Source organism: Notolepis coatsorum (assembly GCF_963971535.1).
Source record: "Notolepis coatsorum genome assembly, chromosome: 5".
NCBI classification, from domain to species: Eukaryota; Metazoa; Chordata; class Actinopteri; order Aulopiformes; family Paralepididae; genus Notolepis; species Notolepis coatsorum.
The window spans coordinates 150,013,978-150,040,260 of NC_140169.1; the positions used below are offsets into that span (position 1 = coordinate 150,013,978).

The 26,283-nt window shown below is 45.2% G+C and overlaps 1 protein-coding gene across 1 annotated transcript in view; it reads left to right on the top strand.

The window, feature by feature from the left end:
* The window catches only part of LOC311228980 (FERM, ARHGEF and pleckstrin domain-containing protein 1-like), a 313,058-nt gene that overhangs the window by 23,823 nt on the left and 262,952 nt on the right, over nt 1–26,283 (top strand). Inside the window, 1 exon segment of the mRNA XM_084314958.1 lies at nt 2,832–3,041. Within this exon segment, the coding sequence (XP_084171084.1) occupies nt 2,862–3,041 (180 nt within the window). The 5' untranslated portion in view covers nt 2,832–2,861.

The following is a 26,283-nucleotide window of genomic DNA, read 5'->3' on the forward strand; positions in this document are numbered from 1 at the left end:
GAACAAATGGAACACAAGAGGGCGAAGGGTAAAGGAGGAAAGAGGTTCAAGGAGGGTCTCTGAACCCATGTCACACACTTAATGTTTTCTATTTTCATTTTTGTTTAAGGTACGACAACTGTATTATGTTTTTACATTTTATAATTTATGTATGTGGGAATTTTGCTCAAGTCAGTGTGTTTTTTTATTTCCATTTTTGAGTATTAAAATTCTTATTGTTTTTGTCTTTATCGTTTATAACTGTTGATGTCATTGTATATGTTGTAATGTATGTCTATAAATGTTTAATAAAAATGTAAGTTTAAAAAAAGAAAAAAAAAATCCTGCTTCCGCAGTACGCCTCAGGCCCGCGGGTCCATCTGCACCGTCACGCGCCGGCCACTAGGGCTGAGCCTAAATGTTAGAACGTTTTTGGACCTTCGTTCGTTACGTTGGCATTCGAATTCTAAATCAACATTCGAATTGTTTATTTTTAATAAAAAAAAAAGATTTTTCTTTTTTTATTATTATTATTATTTTTTTATGTGTCTATTGATTCTGTTTAAACCAATGGGGTTTTTCTTCACAGTTGCAGATAAAGATTAGGCTACACTAATATTATAGTATTACAAAAAACTGTTATATTCATTAAAGAAAGTTGATTTAATAAAAAAAATACAGATCAATCACTTTATTCAAATTGAGGATTTTGTTTGAGGATTTTTATAAAAAATAAATAAAAAAAGATAGCTTCCTGCCAGTCTGTGGATGTGCAGACTAGATGGTAGATAGCTTCTTGCCAGTCTGTGGATGTGCAGACTAGATGGCAGATAGCTTCCTGCCAGTCTGTGGATGTGCAGACTAGATGGTAGATAGCTTCCTGCCAGTCTGTGGATGTGCAGATTAGATGGCAGATAGCTTCCTGCCAGTCTGTGGATGTGCAGACTAGATGGCAGATAGCTTCCTGCCAGTCTGTGGATGTGCAGACTAGATGGCAGATAGCTTCCTGCCAGTCTGGATGCTCCTCCTAGGTCAGGGGTCGGCAACCTGCGGCCTCAAGGCCGCATGCGGCTCTTCAGCCAATCAGCTGCGGCTCCCTGGCAAAAATGAAGATAGTAACCACACAATTATCAGAACTTTTGTTTCTGACCATACCTGTACTGCCTTCGGTATTGTTGCTGAATGATGTCTCTTAGTTATCACACTCAGTACATGTTAAGAGGCTAATCTTGTCCGGTCTTACGGCTGCCAAAAAAGGATAAAATGTGCCTGAACTGAAGGTATGGATTCTTACCTATCTAGATGTGATTTATTTAGAGATGTCTACCGCACGAATTCTGGGTGTCAGTGAAGCCAACATAGCAATTTGGTCAGATATGGTGGAGAAGATAGAGCACAGCATTTGAATTTGTGATCCTTGGTGTTAAACGAAATGGTGGTTACTGTCCAAGGGGGGTCCTGGGGGGGGGGGGGGGGGGGGGGGGGAAGGAGAAAGGAAGGGTGCAGAAGAGCCAGCAAGAGCATTTGTATGTATTGTAGTGTATCGTAATTATTATTATGTATATGTATATCCTTTAATCTACATTTATTTTGATTTAAATACTGGACTATCATAGTCCTATGATTTATTGTGGATTTTTACTTTTAATGTTTGTGTGTCTAGTTTTACTGTATGTCATGTCAAAAAAATTGAAAATAAAAAAGATTGTTAAAAAAAAAAAGAATTCACCCACGGAACTGTTGTTGGGACATTGGTTCCACACGGACGTTATACGTTGTTGCTATCCTGTCGGCACCGGTTCAGTTAGCTAGTGACGAGACAGGTGTATGTTGTGATTTTCGATGCACAATAAATATTCAACATTCTCTTTTGAGACTCCGCCTCAGACTCCACTCTCTACAAGCTAAACATTGTCACCGCCGGTATGGCTGTCTGGCAACGTGTGTGTGTGTGTGTGTGTGTGTAACATGCCTGTGTGACCTGTGCAGGCTGGGCGGTCAGGTGTGTGTGTGTGTGTAACATGCCTGTGTGTCTGTGCAGGCTGGGCGGTCAGGTGTGTGTGTCTGTGTGTGTGTGTAACATGCCTGCTCCTCTGTGCAGGCTGGGCGGTCAGGTGTGTGTGTGTGTAACATGCCTGTGTGTCTGTGCAGGCTGGGCGGTCAGGTGTGTGTGTGTGTGTGTGTAACATGCCTGTGTGTCTGTGCAGGCTGGGCGGTCAGGTGTGTGTGTGTGTGTGTAACATGCCTGTGTGTCTGTGCAGGCTGGGCGGTCAGGTGTGTGTGTGTGTGTGTATGTGTGTGTGTGTAACATGCCTGTGTGTCTGTGCAGGCTGGGCGGTCAGGTGTGTGTGTGTGTGTGTGTGTGTGTGTAACATGCCTGTGTGTCTGTGCAGGCTGGGCGGTCAGGTGTGTGTGTGTGTGTGTGTAACATGCCTGTGTGTCTGTGCAGGCTGGGCGGTCAGGTGTGTGTGTGTGTGTGTGTGTGTGTGTGTGTGTGTGTGTGTAACATGCCTGTGTGTCTGTGCAGGCTGAGCGGTCAGGTGTGTGTGTGTGTGTGTGTGTGTGTGTGTGTGTGTGTGTGTGTGTGTGTGTAACATGCCTGTGTGTCTGTGCAGGCTGGGCGGTCAGTGTGTGTGTGTGTGTGTGTGTGTGTGTGTGTGTGTGTGTGTGTGTGTGTGTGTGTGTGTGTGTGTGTGTGTGTGTGTGTGTGTGTGTGTGTGTGTGTGTGTGTGTGTGTGTGTGTGTGTGTGTGTGTGTGTGTGTGTGTGTGTGTGTGTGTGTGTGTGTGTGTGTGTGTGTGTGTGTGTGTGTGTGTGTGTGTGTGTGTGTAACATGCCTGTGTGTCTGTGCAGGCTGGGCGGTCAGGCACAGAGAGCAGCACCATGGTGGAGCCGGAGCCCCCCCCCTCAGCAGGAGCAGGACAGCGGCTGGGCGCCCCGGAGACCCTGGGGGGCGTCAGTACCCTGGACCCCGGCCACCGGCCCCCCGCCATGCCCCCCGGGCGGCACGTCAGCGTCAGGGTCCGCATGCTGGACGACACGGAGGAGCTGTTTGACGTCTCGGTGAGTCTATCTGTGTCTCTCTGTGTCCTGCTGTGTGTCCCTCTGTTGAACCTTGAGAACGAGGTTCACTTTGTGTTTTACTGTCCCGTCTACGAGGACGTAAGGGAAGTACTTTTTTAGTAAAATCTCCTACATTTATGTTGATTTTCTTGAGCTGGATGAATGTGAACAACTTGAGTTGTGCTTCAGGAAGGGAGCTTTCTTGTAGCATTTTTATTTTTATTTTTTTATCCACTTTTTCTCCTTATTTTCTATTTTTCTTCCATCCCAATTTCGCCTCGCCAATTCTCCCTTCAATTCTCCCCTCCCCTGTCTCGAACGTTGCTAGACTATGCCTCCCACTGACCGGCTGCAGTGAGGACCAAGCCTTGCATCACGTGTCCCCTCCGGTACACGAGGAGGCAGCCGTCGCATCTTTTCACCTGTACAGCACGATCTCTCAGCGGCGAGGAGTAACGCATGGGAGGCTCACGCTGCCCCCGTTACTTCCTGATTCTGCTGTACAGGTTCACCAACCGACCTGTAGGAGTCGCTGTCCACAATATCCGATCCCCACCCACCGGCTTTCCCACCCTCTAACACTTGCCAATTGTGTGAGAACTGGGGTCTGGAGCACAGCCCAATTGCTGAATACACGAGAAGAGATAGGAGCGGTTTCAAGGGTGTTTAATGTCAAATGAGCAACACAGGAATTGGGGGGAATAGAACAGGGTTATGTTCTGTCTTGTGGCTGCCGTGGCGGCAGTGAGCGAGCAAGCGGTCCTGGTGCTTGTTTTGGAAGCTGCTGGGTTGCAGCGGGAGAACAAGTGTTCCTCTTCGGGGACAGGTGACGTCCAGGCAGGGACGGCGGTCCTTTGGGGCACAGGAGAGAAACAGGTTAGAGTAGGCAAATACACAGTTGGTATCTAGCAGAGCTTTCGGCAGAGACGTCGTACCTGGGCAGTGGTAATTAATACCACGACAGCTTCTGGTCAGCGTCGAGGGGTAGAAGTAGTCCCCCCATCAGGGAAGGATTGAGTGCAGCTGTGGAGAGTGGGGTGCCTGACCGCGTGCGAATTATGGGGATGGAGTACAGCTGGGTGTATGAGGGTAAAGGAAGGGGTGGCTGGAGAAGGAGAGGATGAGGAGGAGTGTGCAGTGGATGGAGAGGGGGATGAAGAGGAGCGTGTGGAGGACGTGAGGGGAAAAGGAGGGGGAGTGAAGTAGGCCCGTGCTGTGATTATGACAAATTGTATTAGCATGACGGCCGGCCAAGCTGGTAGCAACGCAGAGAGCTGGGCTCGAACCCAGCCTCTCCTGCGTTAGTGGCGAGCGCCTTGCCCACTTGCGCCACTTAGCCGCATAGCATATTTTATTTGTCAAGCTTGGGAGAGAAGACGGAATACTATTACTTACCGAGCTGTAATCTGCATTTATGTAACCAGTATTTAGATAATTAAATGTAACTTGTGTGATGTGATAATGGAACACTGCAACAGTATTTGGGTTGGGCACTTTGTGTGCATGACACACGAAAATGAAATAATCAATCAATCAATCAAATCATAACCACCACTTCTGGATATTATAATATTATCTACTCTCACAAAAGAAAAAGATGGAAAATGTCAGGATCGCAAGTTACTGTGGAACATACAGCACTTGATGTCACAAGGTTTCTTTTTTTCATAATTTATTTTTTATATATACTGAGGAATCTGTCAGGGTTACCCATGTTTTCCAAAAGCTTTGTATTTCCAGAGGGTTTGGTTCACGGTGAGACGAATATTAACATCAGAATGGTCTGTAACGTGATCCTCAACGCAGATAGGTACATGATGTAACATATTCTCTGTTTTCACCTACAGTAAACATAACATCACTTAAGTCTTTCTAAGTTTTATTTTCCAACATTGTATGACATCAAATAATACTCTGGCAGTTAACTAGTTGATCTCTTTTGTCAACAACTGATTGTTAAATAAGTTTATAAAAAAAATGTATGTGAAATGTATGTTTTTTTTGTTTTGTTTTATATATATATACATTTTTTTTTGATCAAATTTTTTTATTATTATTCACATGAAACAAAACACATTAAACACAATCACAATACATAGAACTCCACAAGAAAATAACAAAAACAATAATAATACAGAATAACAATTTATACAGACAAAGAGAAAAGAAAACAGAGTTCAACCTTCTAATTTCTAAATCCAAGGGGTACTATCTAATAAATGGTATTTCCCAGTGTTCAGCCCCGATTCCCGGCCGTGTGACCTTATATTAATAAAACGTACATCTCCAATTCACCACAAGGACCACTTTTTGAGAACACGACCCGAAAACAGAGCAATGAACCTTCATGAAAAAACAAAAACCTGTAGAGGTGTTCCATAGACTCACAGAGACCGTGTAAAAGTGACCAAACAGTGAAGAAATAGTTAAATAGCTGCCCCCCCATTAAATCCCCAGCTAAACTCAAGAGGACAAGACAAAAGACAAGACAGACAAAACATTTCCTCCTCCCCCTCCCAAGAGACCGCCGGACCCCCCCGATCAAGCACCCCAACCCCGCTCAGCCGCACACGGCGGTCCTTACCTTCTCAGCTGCTGCGAACCACAGGTCAATGCCAGCCTGTCCTACCCCAATCACCCGCGCCGTGGATATCTCAAGATAAATCACATCCAATAGTGTTAGGGACCAGTTAATCACTGTAAGCTTCTCAGGCTCCTTCCATCTCATTGCTATTAGCTTCTTCGCTGCTGTGACACCCGCTAGGACAACCCTTTTTAGTTGAACAGACGCAGGTAGTGTCGTTATATCGTTCAGGAGTAGCGTAACAGCTGTGAATGGGATAGTTAAGCCACACAGGTCTGAAAGTTTGTCCGTTATTGACCTCCAGAAGCGGGCCACTGGTGGGCAATCCCAATACATATGCATATAAGTGCCAGTGGCCTTTTGAGAGCACAGAGTGCACCGAGAGTCGGTTATCAGTCCCATAGCAAATAGCTTCCTAGGTGTAAGATAGGTCCTATGAATATAATTAAAATTAATTTGCTGGTGATTGGGGTTGCGGGAAGATAATGCCACATTTGCCCAAACATCATCCCAGTCAAACTCGGGGTCCAACTCCGGGATATCCACACGCCAGATTGTATCCAATGATACATTTTTATACGTGGATTGAATTAAGAGCGTATAAAAGTCTGAGACAAACCCTCTGGATGTCGTCCTGTCCACTATGAGCCTGAGGAAGGGGTGTGGGTGCAAAGCTTGAGCCCACGGCACGCAATGCGCCCTCAGTGCTGACCTTAGTTGAAGGTAAAGAAAGAAGGACTCGCCGGGAAGATCATAAAATTCTCTTAAGTCCTGAAACGCACGGAGGCCGTTCTTATCATAAATATCCTCCAGAGTATGCACTCCCCTCCTTTGCCATTGAGGAATATTAACCGGCTTGTGCCCAACAAGTAATTGCTGGTTATTAAAAATTGGAGAGTCCAGGTGCCATGGGCATTTAACCCCACACGACCTCTGTACATTACGCCACGTTTGGATCACGTGAGTTATGATCAGTCCATACCTCAGCCGGCATTTCGAAATAGAGACAGTGGAGTACACTACATCCTGCAATCTTAGCGGTGAGACCGCCGCCGCTTCTAAGGAGCGCCACGATACAGCCTCTACAGGGTCTAGCCAGCACATCAGAGGTCTCAGTGAAAAGGACCAGAAATAAAGCTTAAAATCAGGGATTGCGAGGCCCCCATCTTGTTTTCTACGTTGAGTAGTAGCCCTTTTGATTCTCGGGCGTTTGTTATTCCAGATAAACTTAGATACCATCGATTGTACCTTGCGCCAGTGGTCTAGGGGGAGCATTGAGCTAACAAAATGTATCCTAGGCAGGACGTTCATTTTGATTATGGAAGCCCGGGCTTGTAAGGAGTTAGGAAGGGGCGACCACCTGTCTAGATCCTGGCGTATTTTATCATAAGTACCCGTGAAGTTGTACTTAGTAGTTTGGTTCAGCGTGGGGAATATCTCTATGCCCAAGTATTTAAAATGTTCTACTATGGGGATATCAGCTGGTAGTCGTACCGCCTTGGCCAGCTCATTAAGAGGTAGGCAGGCTGATTTGTTCCAGTTAATCTTAAAGCCTGACATTTTACCAAAGTCGTCGATTATTCTCAATAATTTTGTGGCCGACCGGGAGGGGTCGTCCATGAAAATCAGCAGGTCATCCGCATAGAGAGCAATTTTGTGTGGAGTATTATTGACCATTATGGGGACGATGTCCTCCGATTGCCTAATAAATTGGGCCAAAGGTTAGAGGGAAAGCGCGAACAGTCCTGGGCTCAGAGGACAACCCTGTCTAGAAGATCTGGAGACTGGAAAGAGTGTGGAACAGTTTTTGCCTGTCAGTATCATCGCAGACGGCGAGGCATACAGGACTTTAATCATATGAATAAAACTCTTCCCAAGACCCATGACCTCAAGTACCTTCCACAGGTATGACCACTCAAGTCTGTCAAACGCCTTCATGGCATCCAAAGACAGAACTGTGGACGGAGTTGTATTGTCTTTACTGTTATCGATTACATGCAACAGCCTCCTAAGATTATCTGTAGCCAGACGCCCCGGGATAAAACCAGTTTGATCGCAGTGTACCAATACCGTCATAAATCTCTGCAGGCGGCGGGCCAGCACCTTGGCAAACACTTTTAAATCGGCCCCGAGAAGACTCAAGGGCCTATAGCTACCACAATCATTGGGATCTTTGTCCTTCTTGAGAAGTAAGGGAATCAACGCCATGTTGACATCTCTTGAGAACTCCCCTTGCTCGATAGCATAATTGATCATATCGAGCATCAATGGACCCAGTTGGTCCCAAAAAGCTAAATACACCTCGGGTGGAATACCATCCCAGCCTGGTGCCTTGCCCCTCTGCATTTCAGCAATCGTCTCCCTCAACTCCATAAGAGTGATCGGTTTCCCCAGTTCCTTGGCCTCTTCCTCAGAAATGTGGGGTATCTCAAGCCCGCCAAAGAACGATTCAAATTTAGAGTCGTCGAGATTAACCTCTGAGCTATATAACTGCGAGTAAAACTCTTTAAAAGTGTCGTTGATCCTTTTCGAATCGGTAGTGATTGTACCCTGTCGCGTATATCCGAGAAATGATCATTCGAGCGTATTTTCATTGCCAATAGATGGCTAGGCCTGGAGCCGTGAAAGTAGTAATTTTGCCTTGTCCTATGTATCAAGAACTCAGACTGTTGGAGTTTATTAGTATGGAGTTTATTTCCTTCTTGACTATCTTACGTTGTGTGTTTAGTCGATCACTATAGTTAGTTTGCAAAGATGCGTATAGATCCGCATATAATGTTTCCAGTCCTTCTAGTTTTTTTGACCGGGATTTACGTAAGTTGGAGGCGAAAAGTGTGACATGACCCCTGATAAATCCTTTCAATGCGTTCCATAGGACCCTGGGGTCATCGACCGTGCCAACATTGATCTGCAAGAATTCAGCTAGTTTACTCCTGAACTCAGAGCAGAAATCATCGTTCTTTAATAAGGTTGAGTTAAAACGCCACCTGGGAGCTCTCATGGAGAGCCTGCCAAAGGTTGCCACAAGGAAAATCCCCTTGTGGTCCGAGAGAGCCAGGGGAACCAATGAGACGTCGAAACTATCAAACAAATTAGGGGATGCGAATGCATAGTCTATTCGAGAGAAGGTTTTGTGTCTGGCAGACAGGTGAGAGTAATCCTTGAGGGTGGGATTGGATAAGCGCCATAGGTCTGCGAGCCCAGTGTCCTGGGCCCACATCCTGAGGGCCTTAGAGGACCGTTTTTGGTCGCTTGTTTCAGAGGATCCGGACCTATCCATCTCCGCATCCCAGCACGCATTAAAATCGCCACCCACAATGAGAGCGTATCCAGTAAGTTCCAACATATTCTTCGTGATTGTATTATAGAACGCTGAATCAAATGTGTTAGGGGCATACAATGCTATTATTGCCATCTTCCTATGAGAGAACTCAACTTTTGCTATAGTAATCCTTCCCTCCGTGTCCGACCACACATCCAGGACTTTGATATCAAGGTTACGTCTTGTAACTATGACGACTCCTTTCGTCTTATCATCGGCTGAGGATGAGGAGATAACGTGATATTGTCGATTTGCTAGCCTTGACACATCACCCACCAATAAATGCATCTCACTAAGGAGAGCAATGTCAATATTTCTTCTCTTCAATAACCAAAGGACACTGGCACGCTTGTGTGGGGTGTTAAGACCTCCTGCGTTCCAAATTAAGATATTCAGTTTAGCCATGGTCGAGTTTGTCTAAATGCGTAGAGAACATACCAGTGCAGCCAGGCTGAGTACAGAGGCGCTGATCCAGGCGGGCCCAGACGGTCAATCCCAGAAGTTCAGAGGAGGAACAATTACACACATATAAGACAACAGCACATAAAACACATAAAAATACCACCCCAGTTACAACCCCCCCTCCTTCTACTCTAAACCCTAACCCACCCGTCCTATTATAAGCCCTCCTATACCCACTCTCCAATCCCCTGCCTCCCTATGCCCCATCCACTAAGGATGGTCATCTTCCTATCATTTCCCACTAGAGTCATGGATCCAATAAGACGCTCCCCACTCCGACCCCCCTCTAGATAAACCCCTGATTAAACCCCCACTAGTCCAATAAACACAAATAATAATAAAAATAAAATTCAATAAAGATATCGGTCGAAAACCACCTGAGCCTTGGCCCTAACATGAGATAACCATAATGGAAAAAATAGCCATTATTATATAATAACTCAACATCATACCTGCAACCATCTATTTCCGAGTCTGCGCTTCAACGTCGCAATGTTATAGCACAAATGGATAAAGGAAAATTCAAAACAAAATTAAATTAAAGCATACCAGCCGATAGTCTAAGGCAGGATCGGGTCACAGGTAAATTGTGCAAAATTGTGCAAACAGATGTCATTTAAACAACGACAATAATAAGAAAGGGAAAAAAGGGGGTTATGGTCAAAGTGCACACCTGTAACAGTCCCTCTGATCAGGCAGGCACAACGGCTGAAATGACATAACCTATGTAAGAATAGAATTAAACACATTCATTAATCCGGGGATGGTAATAGGCAATACCTGACACAACCTGTTATCATATATTGTTTCAATAAAGATATCGGTCGAAAACCACCGTAAGCCTTGGCCCTAACATGAGATAACTATAATGGAAAAAAAAAAATCATTATTATATAACAACTCAACATCAACCCTGCAACCATCTATTTCGGAGTCTGTGCATCAACGTCGCAATGTTATAGCACAAATGGATAAAGGAAAATTCAAAACAAAATTAAATTAGAGCATACCAGCAGATAGTCTAAGGTAGGATCGGGTTCCAGGTAAATTGTGCAAACAAATGTCATTTAAACAACGACAATAATAAGAAGGGGAAAAGGGGTTATGGTCAAAGTGCACATCTGTAACAGCCCCTCTGATCAGGCACCACGGCTGGAATGACCTATGTAAGAATAGAATTAAACACATTCATTAACCCGGGGATGGTAAAAAGCAATACCTGACACAACCTGTTATCATATCTTGTTTATATATATATTCAACCGATCTTCTCCTACCGGAGCCCAAAGCTCAAAACAGCCTGGATATAAAAATAACAGCATACAAGAAGTTAGTTAAGGACCCGATCACCGTTGAATTGTGCGAGCCGATTACACTTAAACAGCAACAACAACCAAAGTGCGTAAATATTAACGGGTCTCGAATGTCTCAGCGCAGACGATAGACGCAGCCCGCTAGCTAGCCCGAGGCTAGCGCGTAAGCTAGTGATGAATCCGGATAGCACGTTAGTCTATTATGTACATTGTTCAGCTAGCTCGTTAGCTTCCAAAGAGGCGATACACAAGTACGACCATGAGGTCAGCTTTAGCAAGTAACAGAAGTCATTGGGAAGCCCCGCTAGTTGGATGGGCAGTGGGCAGTTAGCATGTCTGGGCATGACAGCAAGTGTTTGTGAATAGCCGGCCCTAACAATGTATTCAGGCCCACATCGCCACGTCACTCACCCGATGTAGTTATCAAGCTACATTCTCGGGTATCCCCTCAAGATATTCCTTCGCTTTATCCAATGACCAAAATGAACGCCGACCATCGACCTTATCCAACACAGATAATTTCGCGGGAGCGTATAGCGTGGGCCTCAGGCCTAGTTTCCATAGCCTGGACAAGACCATTTTGTATTCGCCTCTCTGTGCTTGAACCTCCGGTGTAAAGTCTTCGAAAATGGCCACTTTGTGATCGCCAAGCCTCAGATTACCCCTTCGGGCACGAGCCGACCGCATGATGAGTTCCCTCTGCTGAAGCCTGTTCAGCTTGACGATGATGGGCCTCGGCTCTTTGTTCACACCAGGAGTGGACCTGCCCGCTCTGTAGGCCGACTCACAAACGGCAGGCGAGGAGAGGACGTCATTTCCCAGTATTTTTTGCAGCAATTCCGGCATGGTCTCAGAGAGACGGCCTTCCCCGCTGCCCTCCGGTACTCCAACAATCCTGATGTTGTAGCGTCTCTCCCGGGACTGTATTTCCTCAATTACCGACTGTAGTTTGGTAACTTCAGCCTGCCTAGCCAGCAGGGAGGACTCGAGATCCACCATCTTCTCGCCCTGTAATGATACCTCCGTCGTTAGCGCAGCTAGCTCGATAGCATTAGCCGAGGAGACAGCGCGCAGCGACTCCATCTTGTCTATCAGCGGGACGAGCGCCAGCCTTATTTCCTCTGATATCTCTCGATGAAGGTTGACACAAAAATCCGCCAGCACTTTCTTTTGTGCTTCAGCGGAGCGTGTCTCAGACTCTGCATGTAGCTTGGTCATGACCAAGAGCACAGCTTCGCTTATCTCACCGACACCGGGCGATGGTGCGGCCAGGCCCGGTGGTGGTTTGCTGGTTGGGGCGCTCATGGATCTGGTTTCCACCACCGACATCGCATAAAGTCGAAAAAAGTCGACGACAGTATTTGAAACACGACGACTTAGCAAGCAGACAAAAAACAAATAAAAATAAAATAAAGACTAATGGGGAGAAACGTATATTCTGCACGGTAGAAGGGAGCTCATGTGAAACACGTCTACTCCATGATCGCTCAGCTCCGCCCCTCTATATATATAAATTTTTACACTTATTTTGAAGGCTAAACGTCCTAATCTGTCCTTCCGGACCGGAAATCTTATTGTTGTTGCTTGCCTACCCTAAACTGGTAGTAATGAGCCACGAGAGAAGCTGGAGTTTAAATTGAGGTTATATTGTCTTTTTGGCTGAATGCTCCAGAAAATCTAATTTGACTAAATTTCAACTACTCACTCCATTCAATCAGTACCATTGCAAACCGTATAGCTCTCCAATGTCCTGCATTATTACAGTGACAGTGTATATTCGACCCTGTTGGAAGACTGACAACTTGAAATTAAATTTGTTATTTGGAGATAAGACACACCGGGGCACTAAGAGCTCTCTAATGTCCATATCAAGCTACTGTTGGTCCATATTACCATATGGACGTGTATAGCTGGACATGGACTGTGGGTGTGTGGTTGAGCTTCTGCCCTTGAAGCTTATACACTTGCCTGATAAGTGTTTATCATCAGTAGCCTACTATCTCGTGCGGATATAAACCACCTACAAGGACAATGTTTGGTTGGTTGCAAATTTTTTAGCACAGCCTTCAACAACGGATTGTTAAATAAATTAAAAAAAAACTGAATCATGTGAAATGTATGTGTTTTTTATTTAAATTTTTTATATACATTCTCACACATTTATTTTGAAGGCTAAACGTCCTAATCTGTTTTTCCGGACCGGAAATCGTATTGTTGTTGCTTGGCTACTCTAAACTGGTAGTAATGAGCCACAAGAGAAGCTGGAGTTTAAATTGAGGTTGTATTGTCTTTTTGGCTGAATGCTCCAGGAAATCTAATTTGACTTAATTTCAACTATTCACTCCATTCAATCAGTACCATTGCAAACCGTATAGCTCTTTTTTTTTTGGCTGAATACTCCAGAAAATCTAATCTGACTTAATGTCAACTATTCACTCCATTCAATCAGTGCCATTGCAAACCGTATAGTTCTCCAATGTCCTGCATTATTACAGTGACAGTCCATATTCGATCCTGTTGGAAGACTGATAACTTGAAATCAAATTTGTTATTTGGAGATAAGACACACCGGGCCTACTATCTCGTGCGGATATAAACCACCTACAAGGACAATGTTTGGTTGGTTGCACTTTTTTAGCACAGTCTTCTAATATTGGACTGTATCCTACAACTGATTCCCTACTGTAATGAGACACTCAATACAGACCGGTACATGATACAACCTACCCTCTGTTTTATCCACAGTAAGAATTAGGACTGGGCGATTCTTGTTAAAATGTGAATCACGATTCTTTTCTCTAAGAATTGAGATCACGATTTTCTCATACGATTCTTATTTTCTCAATAAAATAATTTATTGCACTTCTTCAGACAACACAATATATATGAAAGTGCTTGACTTAAAACTGAGATTGCATAGATCTATGAATCGAGATTGCGGTTATTATTATTTTTATAAAAAAAAAAAAATCAGATTAATTGCCCAGCCCTAGTAAGAATACAGCTCTCTAAAAAGTTTATCATTAGTAGTTTATTATTCTCTGTGGACATAAGCCACTTGCATTGTAGTGCCAATGTTTAGTTGTCCACACCTGATTTATGTTTGATGTTCATGTTTGATTTATCTTGTACCAATGGTCACACATCTCAGGTAGCATAGAGTAAAGGTTAGTTACCACGTTTTTCTCTAGGCTAATTTGGTATTTAGGGTTTTGCTTGCATCTCACAGATGCTTCGGCAAGGGAAGGGGTGTTTTCTGTGTTCTTTGTGTGTTTTGTACTGTATTATTCGTTCTTGTTTTGTATGTTTGTGTTTTCTGTACTGTATTATGTGTTCTTGGTTCTAGTTTTTGTGTTTTCTGTACTGTATTACTCGTTTTTGTTCTTTGATTTTACACATTCAAGGTCAACCAAAATCTCTGGTCTACATGGTACCCTGTTCTTTACACATCTTCTCTTTCCCAAGACATGACCCAGCCAGGTGTAGCCAGCTCGATAGGAGGAAATGGTCTTAATCTTATTACTTGGAATTGCAGAGGCATTAATAACCCAGTTAAACGTAGTAAGGTTCTCCACCACCTTCACCAATTAAAGGCTCACATTATTTTTCTGCAGGAGACTCATCTTAAAACTTCACAACATTCCAGTCTTAGAAGCAGATGGGTGGGTCAAGTGTTTCACTCCTCATTTCAGAGTAAGGCCAGGGGGGTGGCTATTCTAATTCACAGATCAGTACCTTTTATATGTTCCAATGTGATTGCAGACCGCAATGGCAGATATGTAATTGTCAGCGGTAGGTTATTTAACACAAATGTACTCCTTGTCAATATCTATGCTCCTAACTGGGACAATGGGGATTTTTTTAAATCTGTTTTTTCTAGGGGTGCACCGATATATCGGTCGGGTATCGGTATCGGCCGATAAGTGCCTTGTTGACTGCTATCGGCCTATCGGCCGATAAGCTCAAATGTACCGATAGCAGTCGCCGATAAATATCCATCAATTTGTGTAGCGTCAAAAGGCAAAAAAAATAAAAGTTCACTTGCGACCTACCTGCACAACGCCCGCCGTCCCCCACACACACACACACAAGCTACTGCATCAGTTACTACTTATGATTAACAAGGCATTCGTTTTTTTTAGGCGGTTAGGTGGTTAGGTGGTCGAGCGGAGATTGCGTTCGTCACCAGCCCCGGAGCTGTGAGCTTGGTTCGCCTGTTCGAATCCAGCTCACAGCTCCGGGGTTGTCACCAGCTTGGCTGGCCGTCTGCACTGATACAATTGGCTGTATCAGAGGGTGGGAGAAGCTGGCGGGGTGGGTCCGGGTCGTTGTAAACAGCGACTCCTTCAGTTCGGTCGGGGCGCCTGCTAAGCGCGGATTGGACGTGAGGGGGATAGTGTGGTCCTCCCACACGCTACGCCCTCTCAATGAGAATCCGCGCTGCCAGGTGAAAAGAAGCGGTGATTGGCTGGACGTGTGTCGGAGGAAGCACGTGGTAGCCTCCACTCTCCCAAATGATCTGACTGTGGGGGGTAAAGCGCAGCGACCAGGAAGGGACTGGGAATTGGCATACGACTAACATTGGGATGGGAGAAAATCGGAGGAAAAATGGAGGGGGAAAAAGACAAAAAAAAAAAAAAAAACAAGGCATTCGTTTTGTGGCATTAACGTTATATAGTTAGTGTTACACGGACAATAACATCAGCATTCATTCATTTATTCATTCATAGCAGCAAGGCATTACTCCGAGTCCGTTCATAGCTCAGTTCCATTCCGTTGCAGCATGAGCTACCGGGAGGCAGAAGACTACCGTTACTGGTGAAAATGTGATTTACGTTGGAATACTCCTTTGCCAACTTGCTGTACTTTGCTTGCAGGTCTGCAGCCATTATTGCTGGATTATGAATAGCCCCAACTTTAGCCAACGTAACGTTATGGCTAAACCTTTAACATTAGTTAACGCTAGGTTTCGGTTAGCTGTTCAATGCTAATAACACAACCAAGCGAACCCATCAGAGCTCCCCATCAACACCGCTCTGTCGGGAGGATGGCATTTAAGAAAGTATCTGCTGTTAAAATGACACAAACATTTGTTTTGTGGCATTAACGTTATATAGTTAGTTACACGTTCAATTACATCAGCATAGTATTTACCCGAAGATAGCAAGCAAGCCGTTCATAGCTCGGTTCCTTTCCGTACCCAACTACCCATTCTGCAATCTGTTAATAAAGTTTTCAACCAGACAAATGTATAGAAAGGCTTTGTTTCATTATAACATTTGTTGCAGTAAAATCATTGTGTCTCGTTTGGCCATCCTGTGGAGCGCGCTGGTCGGCGGGCACTGCCGGGCAGCTAACGTATTAGCTTGTTGTGGTTCTGAGTTTGACTCGCATTCTCGCAAGCAGATCAATGGCGGCATGCCCCCGAAGTAGAAAATGAATAAACGCTTGCCGATTGGTGGTAAGAACAGCAGGAGGTGGGTGCTAGCGGTGTGGCGTAATTGGCCGAATCGACTGTCAATCAAAATGGTTCCATTGCATTGGTTGAAAGCTCTGGTTGAGAGAATAGTATCCCGCTGCAGGCTGCCAGAATGGTTCCATTGCATTGGTTGAAAGCTCTGGTTGAGAAAATAGTATCCCTCTGCAGGCCGCCAGACAATACTGGGAGATAGTGATACCATAAATTAAACATATTTCTTGATGTTTCCTTTTTTTAAGTAGGTAAAGAGGCCTACAAATACAAACATACACATACAAATATACAGTAGTTTCATTAAAAAAAATAAATAAAAAAAAAATATTAAAAAAAATTACAAATACTTATTTTTTGCCACAAGTATCGGTATCGGCCGATTGTGTTAGTTGAACAATCGGTATCGGTATCGGTGGCCAATTTTCATATCGGTGCACCCCTAGTTTTTTCCACTCTCCCTGATATGTCTTCCCACATGTTGATAGTAGAAGGTGACTTTAATTGCTGGCTGGACCCACATTAGGACCGCTCCTCCACTAAACCTACCACTTTGACAACCTCAGCTAGGGTAGTCCGGACCTTTATGTCTGATTATGCGGTTTCTGACCCTTGGAGATTATCTAACCCATCTGGTAAAGTATACTCCTTCTTCTCACCAGTCCACCACACCTTTACACGTATAGACTACTTCCTTGTAGACGACAGACTTCTTCATTCCGTATCTTCATGCTTGTATAATCCAATAATTATCTCTGATCATGCCCCTGTTACCCTAGTAGTAGTCTTTCAGGCTGACACCAATCTACGACCACCCTGGCGCCTGAACACCCACCTGCTCAGTAAAGATGACTTTGTAAATTTTGTGTCAAACCAAATAGATTTTTTCTTAAGTACAAATAGAACCCCAAACATCTCTGCATCGACTCTCTGGGAAACTTTGAAAGCCTATCTCAGAGGCGAAATAATTTCATATGCTGCATATGAGAGGAAACAGAAAAATACCAGACTATCTGTATTGAAGCGCAGTATCGCTCAATTAGACAATATATATGCTGTATCACCATCTCCAGATGCTTATAAGGAGCGTCTAGCTTTGCAAACAGAACATGATACACTACTGACAGATCAGGTTACTGAACTGCTTATCAAATCTAGAAGCACTTACTACGAACAAGGAGATAAAGCCAATAAATGACTAGCTCACAAGCTGCGACAGGTCTCATCTTCACACCAGATTCCTAAAGTCCGCACATCGTCTGGGATATCCTTAGACCCCAAAGAGATCAATAACGAATTTAAGCGTTTCTACCAATCTTTATATACATCTGAAAACGAACCCGATATCTCAGAATTAGATGACTTCTTCCACACCCTTGATATTCCTTTAATTAGCCAAGACCTGGTAGGAAAATTAGAACAGCCACTTACTACTGAAGAACTATTTATGGCCGTAAAATCTCTTCAATCCGGGAAAAGTCCAGGGCCCTCATTCATCAACGTGGACTTTGACCTTGACCTACTTCCACACGTAAGCACGGAATTTAGAACTAGCGCACGCACAGGGAAGTCGGCATTCATCACACGTGCGTAAGCAGGCTCTACGCACACCTGTCATGATGAATCCCACCTTGGCCCTGCGCCGCAGCTCGTGCACGCTTTCACGTATTTGCATACCAAAACCGCCCCGACCAACCAAATATGGTCAGGCCCTCCCCTTCAAATACCATGAGGGAATCCCTGTGCGTGGAATGTTGGAGGATGGCAAAGCGAACGAAAAAGAGAAACTACACAGACACCGAGGTGGAGGTCCTCGTAACGGAGGTGGATAAATAAAAGGCGGATTTGTAAACGGTGATGTCAGATATCAACGGCTCCCTAAGACCATTGCTGCAATTCTGCCTGGACAGCTCAAAATACTAATAAAGACCGTTCGTTGACCACTGTTTGGCGTTGGTTGTGTTGTGTGTCATTATAACCGTGCTGTACAATATGAATGCCTTTATTAGTTGTGTTCGATTGGCTATATGATTTTTAGAGGCATCTATTTTGTTGTCGGCTAATAAAGACCGCGCTGGAATATGACTGCCTTTTCCCGTGTTGTTTGATTAATACCCACGGATTAAAGTTCTCCTCAATTCTATTCCAAATCGCGATGGATCTCCCGTCAATTTTCTACCTGCTGCATGATTTCTAGAGGCATACTACTACAATCTATTTTGATGTCAGTATTGGGTAGCCTATATAAACAATATAATACGAGAGCATATACAAGAACAATGAATCTCACTGCATGTATGATGTATCCTGCCTTTCAATACATGAACTTGAATTCCATCATATAGTCTGTCCACTATCTGCATGGTGTCATTGCAATGCGTTTTCTATTCTTTCTTGTACAGTAAAAAGGGGGAAGAACACTATATTCATATGACTTATTCTGCTTACAGCTTCGAAATTCCACTTGTTTCGTTTAACGTAAAGCCTTTTAAATATAATCAAAACGTTCCCGTGTTTCGGCGGTCTGTGCGCAAAATAATAACGAGTTGAGCTTTATGATTTATGATGAATTGAAAATGGGGGACCCTGATGTAAACAGGACGAAAGTTGGTCTGCATCCCCAATTAACAATTGTATGTACTGAGCTGTACTGTACTGTACCCATTCTGCAATCTGTTAATAAACTTTTCAATCAATCAATCAATCAAGCTACGCGGAGCGCAGTCAGTCAGTAGCCTACACCCCGTATATTCCGATAACGCTATATAAACCATGAATGAATGAATGAATGAGAACTTTATTAACAGATTGCAGAATGGGTACAGTACAGTACAGCTCAATACATACAATTGTTAAGGGGATGCAGACCAGAGAAAGACTTTCGTCTTGTTTACATCAGGGTCCCCCATTTTCAATTCATCGTAACATATATGACATGCTGCATTCATTCTGAGAGAAAGATCTATTATTCCAAATGCTATTTATAGGGTTTTGACCATAATTACACTACTGTTGCTATTTTACAATGAACTATAATGAACTACGGTTCATAGAACATCCAGTGTTATTATGCACAGAAGCTCATTTCCTTGTTGTAATAATATATTCTACCACTGGGCGCGAGGTACGCCAGGTCCGAAATGTGCGTAGATGTACGCACGAAGTCAAGTTCAAGTTCAAATTGATGAATCCCACTCTTTGCTTAGAAATGATCGTACGCACGGGTTACGCACAGATCTGTGCGTAGAACACGTTGATGCATGAGGGCCCAGGACCGGACGGCTACTCAGCCGAGTTCTACAAGAAGTTTCTTCCTAAGATAGCCCCTATCCTAAACAAAATGTACAATGAAGCATTTGTAAATGGCACTCTCCCACAGACTCTTACCTTAGCCACAATCTCTCTAATACTTAAAAAAAACAAAGACCCTCTGGAATGTGCTTCATATCGTCCAATCAGCCTACTAAATGTAGACTATAAAATCTTAGCCAAGCTCCTAGCAATACGTTTAGAATCAGTCCTTCCGTCAATTATCTCACCTGATCAAACAGGATTTATAAAAAATAGACACTCATTCTTTAATCTCAGACGTTTAGTTAACATCATACATAACCCCTCTATGACCAATACTTCTGAGGCTGTCATATCCCTAGACGCAGAGAAGGCATTCGACAGGGTGGAATGGAAATACCTTTTCTACACCCTAAATAAATTCGGCTTTGGCTCTAAATTCACTACTTGGATACGACTTTTGTATGCATCCCCTCAAGCCTCAGTCAGGACTAATGACACACAATCCAGTTGGTTTCCCCTACAGCGCTCAACACGTCAAGGTTGCCCTTTTAGTCCTTTATTATTTGCCCTTGCCATAGAACCTCTTGCAATAGCACTCCGCCTTAACCCTCTCATCAAAGGTATAGTTAGATACGGCCATGAACATAAGGTATCGTTGTATGCGGATGATTTATTATTGTATACATCTGATCTTTCTGTTTCTGTCCCCGCTGCCCTTATCGATATCGAATCCTTTGGTAGCCTATCAGGCTATAAACTGAACCTTAACAAGAGCGAACTGATGCCACTTAATATAGCCGCAAAAAAGTCTCCTCTACACAATCTGCCATTTAGGATTGCCCATGATGGCTTCACTTATCTTGGGGTACATGTTACAGACAAATTCAACAAACTCTTTCAGGCCAACTTTGCCCCCCTCCTAACTCGTACTAAGGATGATTTTGAACGCTGGTCTATACTACACCTCTCTCTAGCTGCAAGAATTAACTCTGTTAAAATGAACACCCTCCCAAGATTTTTGTATCTCTTTCAATGCCTACCTATTTTTCTCCCCAATGCATTTTTTAAGAAAATTGATGGCCTGATTTTGTCTTATATATGGGACAAGAAGCCTCCCAGGATAAGAAAGCAGCTCTTACAGAGGCCCAAATCAGATGGAGGCCTCGGACTACCGGATCTTAGGTCCTACTACTGGGCTGCCAACTTTAGGACCGTTCAGTTTTGGCTACAGTGTAGTGGGATGTCCTCACCTCCAGTTTGGCTGGAGATGGAGGCAGCCTCATCCGTACCGGCATCACTGACCTCTCTCGCCCACGCCACTAGTTTAGGCCCTTATATCCCCTTTACAAAAAATGTATGTGTCAAATCAACAATGAAAATTTGGAACCAATCTAGACGCCACTTTGGCTTTCACGCAACATCTTTTGCTTCCCCTGGTGGCCTCAAACCCGGCCTTCCCCCCATCTATGATTGATGGCGCTTTCTCAACCTGGACTAGTCTCGGTATTAGAACATTTAAAGATCTCTATATCGACAATACCTTTGCTACGTTTGAACAATTATCGGTTAAGTACGGTCTCCCCAGAAGTAATTTTTTTAGGTTTTTACAGATCCGGAGCTATGTCCGCAGCTTAGATACCCAGTTCCCCATCCTTCCTGGTGAAACACAACTTGAAATTTGTTTTACCCCTCTTCCCACTCTAAAGGGCTCCCTGTCGAGAATTTATAGGCAGCTATGCTCATTACAGTCCACCTCCTTAAATATTATTAAGTCCTCATGGGAGGAGGAATTGGGGGATGCGATATCTGACGACATGTGGGAAAAAGCACTCAAAAAGGTCCACACCTCTTCCATCTGTGCTCGACATGGTCTCATCCAATGCAAAATCATTCACCGAGCTCACTGGACTCCAATGAGACTATCCAGAATTTACAAAAGTGTGAAACCTAACTGTCCACGATGTAATCGGTCCCCAGCAAACCATGTGCACATGTTTTGGAGCTGTCCATCCCTAGTGGACCTTTGGAAAAACATATTCAATACAATCTATGAAATATGCAGTACTCAGGTGGAACCAGATCCTTTGACTGCGCTATTTGGTGTTTCCTCACCCTTATTACAACTGACAAATACTAACAAAGAGGTCTTGGCCTTTGTTACTTTGTTAGCGAGACGGTTAATCCTACTTCAGTGGAAATCCTCCTCACCCCCTTCCCATGCCCTTTGGGTTAAATCTATTCTTAACTGTATTAAACTAGAAAAAATCCGACACACACTCCGAGGATCTACAGACAAGTTCTTTTCTATGTGGGCTCCCTTCTTTTCCTATGTTGAGAGGACCCACCTTCCCATAGTCCCAGACTAATACTCACTCACACAATACCCTTGGTACACTACTCACCCATCCCTCCCCTTCAAACTTTCTCCTTTGATGCACCAAACCAACACCAGAGTTGGTTGACCTATGAATTGCTGTACTCACTTTTTCAAAGGTATCGCCTTATTTAAAAAATAAAACGAATTAACTTTTTATTTTTTAATTATTATTATATACTTTATTTTTACTTTATTATGATTATTATTATTATATATATATCTTTTTCTTTTATATATTTCTTATTACCAACACTATAAATCTCTCTCTGAAACTGTCTTTTTTTTTTTTTTTTTTTTTGCATGTCACTTTGTCTTGATGTCTGCTGTTCTTTGTATTCTGTTTTTGTGTTTCAAATAGAAAATTTTCAAGAATGGTATTCTCTGTCATTAGCCTATTGACTCCACAGTCGGGTGGAAGGATGGTGGTCTTTTATCATCGCAGCGGCGCCCCGTTGTGAACCTGGTAACGGGTTGCCATGGCAACTGCATAACTTGACAGCGCCGGAGGCAGGAACGAGACCCGGAGTGATCTTAAGTGTGGCGATCCATCAGCTTTATTACCGATTTAATCACCTGAAGCTAAATTAAACTCTTACCGTCTATACACTCTTTGAAACGTAGAATAAGACCAGACATAAGTATTATTGTCTCTCAGTGCCGAACTTCATCCGTGAGAACTTTGGGGCTACTACTACATCCTACCCTCTCGTCATATCGTTCTACAATAGGGTTTCTCGACGGGGGACGGGGACGGGGGGGTGTTCAGAGAGAGTCTTGATGGGCGCTGGCCGGGTGCAGAATCGTTGAGCTGCTGAAAGTGGGCGGCTAGTTTATCTTAGTTATTTATTTATCATCGTTTTAATATCAGGACAACAACTCGACTGGAACCGGAGAGGAGCCTACTTACACGCAGTGAAGCACAAAATCCCCTAAATCCCACTTCAGAAACAGGGAAAGTGTCACAAAAAGGTTTAAATTATACACATTTGGTAGTAATTTTTTTTTAAATGAGGACAGTGAAGTAGGCCCGTGCTGTGATTATGACAGGACCCCCCCCCCCTCTACGGGCGCCTCCCGGCGGCCCAAGCTTGTCAGGGTGAGCCAGATGAAAGTCCCGGATGAGATCCGGGTCCAGGATCATCGGCCGGGAGATCCAGCTCCGCTCCTCCGGGCCGTAGCCCTCCCAGTCGACCAGGTACTGGAAGCCGCGGCCGCGTCGCCGCACGACCAGCAACTCCCGGACCACGTAGGCCGGGTGGTCGTCTATCACCAGCGGAGGAGGGGGCTCTGGAGCAGGGGGAGACAGGGGACTGGAGACCACCGGTTTGAGCTGGGAGACATGGAAGGAAGGGTGAATGCGCATATGGGGGGGGAGCTGGAGCTTGACAACAGAGGGATTTATGAGGGACAGGATTTTGTAGGGCCCCACGAAATGGAGGGTTAGTTTCCGTGAGCCGGATTTGAGTGGCAGGTCCCGAGATGAGAGCCATACCATCTGACCTGGTACATAGGCGGGAGCCGGGGTCCGGTGGCGGTCGGCGAAAGCCGGTTCTGGTCCGCAGTTCGGAGCAGCGCAGCCCTCGTCTCCTCCCAGATCGTCCTGCAGCGACGGAGATGGTCTTGCACCGACGGCACGGCGATCTCCTTTTCCTGGGCAGGGAACAGCGGGGTTGGTAGCCCAAAGATGACTCAAAGGGGGACTGACCCGTGGCCGCCGAAGACAGGGAATTGTGGGTGTACTCGACCCATGGCAGGAAGGCGCTCCAGCCGGAGGGGTCCCGGGCTGTCACGCAGCGGAGTGCGGATCCCAGGTCCTGGTTGGCCCGCTCCGACTGGCCGTTGGTCTGTGGGTGGAACCCGGAGGAGAGGCTGACCGTGGCCCCCAGAGCCCGACAGAAAGCCCTCCAGACCTGGGATATGAACTGAGGGCCCCTGTCGGAGACGATGTCTGCCGGGATCCCATGGAGTCGGAAGACGTGGAGTACCATCAGGTCAGCAGTCTCTGCAGCAGAGGGGAGTTTGGGAAGAGCAACGAAGTGCACAGCCTTTGAGAAACGGTCAACAATGGTGAGGATGGCAGTGTTACCGTGTGAGAGGGGAAGGCCGGTGACGAAGTCCAGGGCGACGTGCGACCAGGGCCGACCGGGGACTGGGAGCGGACGAATGAGCCCGGCGGGCGGTCGATGGGAGGCCTTCGCACGAGCACAGACAGTGCACGCCAGGACGAAAGCGCGGGTGTCCTCTCTCATGGTGACCCACCAGAAGTGCCTCTTCAGCAGGGATAGTGTCCGGTCGATCCCCGGGTGGCACACGAACCGGGAAGCGTGAACCCACTCGAGCACCTGGGAGCGGACAAGGTCAGGGACAAAAAGCCGGTTAGGTGGACCGTTACCTGGGTCCGGCTGGGCACGCTGTGCCTCCCTGACGATGGACTGGATCTCCCAGGTGGCGGTGGCCACCAGACAGGAAGTGGAGAGGATGGTGTCTGGGTGTGTGGGACCCTCCTCAGGGACGAACTGCCGGGAGAGGGCGTCTGGCTTGGTGTTCTTGGAACTAGGCCGGTAGGTCAGGGTGAAATTAAACCTAGCGAAGAACAGCGCCCAGCGAGCCTGGCGAGAGTTCAGGCGCTTGGCCGTTGAGACGTAGGCGAGGTTCTTGTGGTCCGTCCAAACCAGGAAGGGGACCGCCGATCCCTCCAGCCAGTGCCTCCATTCCTCCTGGGCTAGCTTGACCGCCAGGAGCTCCAGGTTCCCGATGTCGTAGTTGACCTCGGCTGGAGCGGTTTCAAGGGTGTTTAATGTCAAATGAGCAACACAGGAATTGGGGGGAATAGAACGGGGTTATGTTCTGTCTTGTGGCTGCCGTGGCGGCAGTGAGCAAGCAAGCGGTCCTGGTGCTTGTTTTGGAAGCTGCTGGGTTGCAGCGGGAGAACAAGTGTTCCTCTTCGGGGACAGGTGACGTCCAGGCAGGGACGGCGGTCCTTTGGGGCACAGGAGAGAAACAGGTTAGAGTAGGCAAATACACGGTTGGTATCTAGCAGAGCTTTCGGCAGAGACGTCGTACCTGGGCAGTGGTAATTAATACCACGACAGCTTCTGGTCAGCGTCGAGGGGTAGAAGTAGTCCCCCCATCAGGGAAAGATTGAGGGCAGCTGAGAGTGGGGTGCCTGACCGCGTGCAAATTAGGGGGATGGAGTACAGCTGGGTGTATGAGGGTAAAGGAAGGGGTGGCTGGAGAAGGAGAGGATGAGGAGGAGTGTGCAGTGGATGGAGAGGGGGATGAAGAGGAGCGTGTGGAGGACGTGAGGGGAAAAGGAGGGGGAGTGAAGTAGGCCCGTGCTGTGATTATGACAAATTGTATTAGCATGACGGCCGGCCAAGCTGGTAGCAACGCCGAGAGCTGGGCTCGAACCCAGCGTCTCCTGCGTTAGTGGCGAGCGCCTTGCCCACTTGCGCCACTTAGCCGCCTAGCATATTTTATTTGTCAAGCTTGGGAGAGAAGACGGAATACTATTACTTACCAAGCTATAATCTGCATTTATGTAACCAGTATTTAGATAATTAAATGTAACTTGTGTGATGTGATAATGGAACACTGCAACAGTATTTGGGTTGGGCACTTTGTGTGCATGACACACGAAAATGAAATAATCAATCAAATAATAACCACCACTTCTGGATATTATAATATCATCTACTCTCACAAAAGAAAAAGATGGAAAATGTCAGGATCGCAAGTTACTGTGGAACATACAGCACTTGATGTCACAAGGTTTATTTTTTTCATAATAAATTTTTTATATATACTGAGGAATCTGTCAGGGTTACCCATGTTTTCCAAAAGCTTTGTATTTCCAGAGGGTTTGGTTCACGGTGAGACGAATATTAACATCAGAATGGTATTCTCTGTCATTAGCCTATTGACTCCACAGTCGGGTGGAAGGATGGTGGTCTTTTATCATCGCAGCGGCGCCCCGTTGTGAACCTGGTAACGGGTTGCCATGGCAACTGCATAACTTGACGGCGCCGGAGGCAGGAACGAGACCCGTGTGATCTTAAGTGTGGCGATCCATCAGCTTTATTACCGATTTAATCACCTGAAGCTAAATTAAACTCTTACCGTCTATACACTCTTTGATTGATTGATTGATTGATTGATTGAAAACTTTATTAACAGATTGCAGAATGGGTACAATACAGTACAGCTCAATACACACAATTGTTAAGGGGATGCAGACCAGAGAAAGACTTTCGTCTTGTTTACATCAGGGTCCCCCATTTTCAATTCATCAGGACATATATGACATACATGACATACAGATAGTCAGTACTGCTACATCTATACATTTATGACATACCAGATTTGCAAATACAGTACTGTTTGTGATACAGGAGGAGTCAGGAAAAGGGAGTATATACAT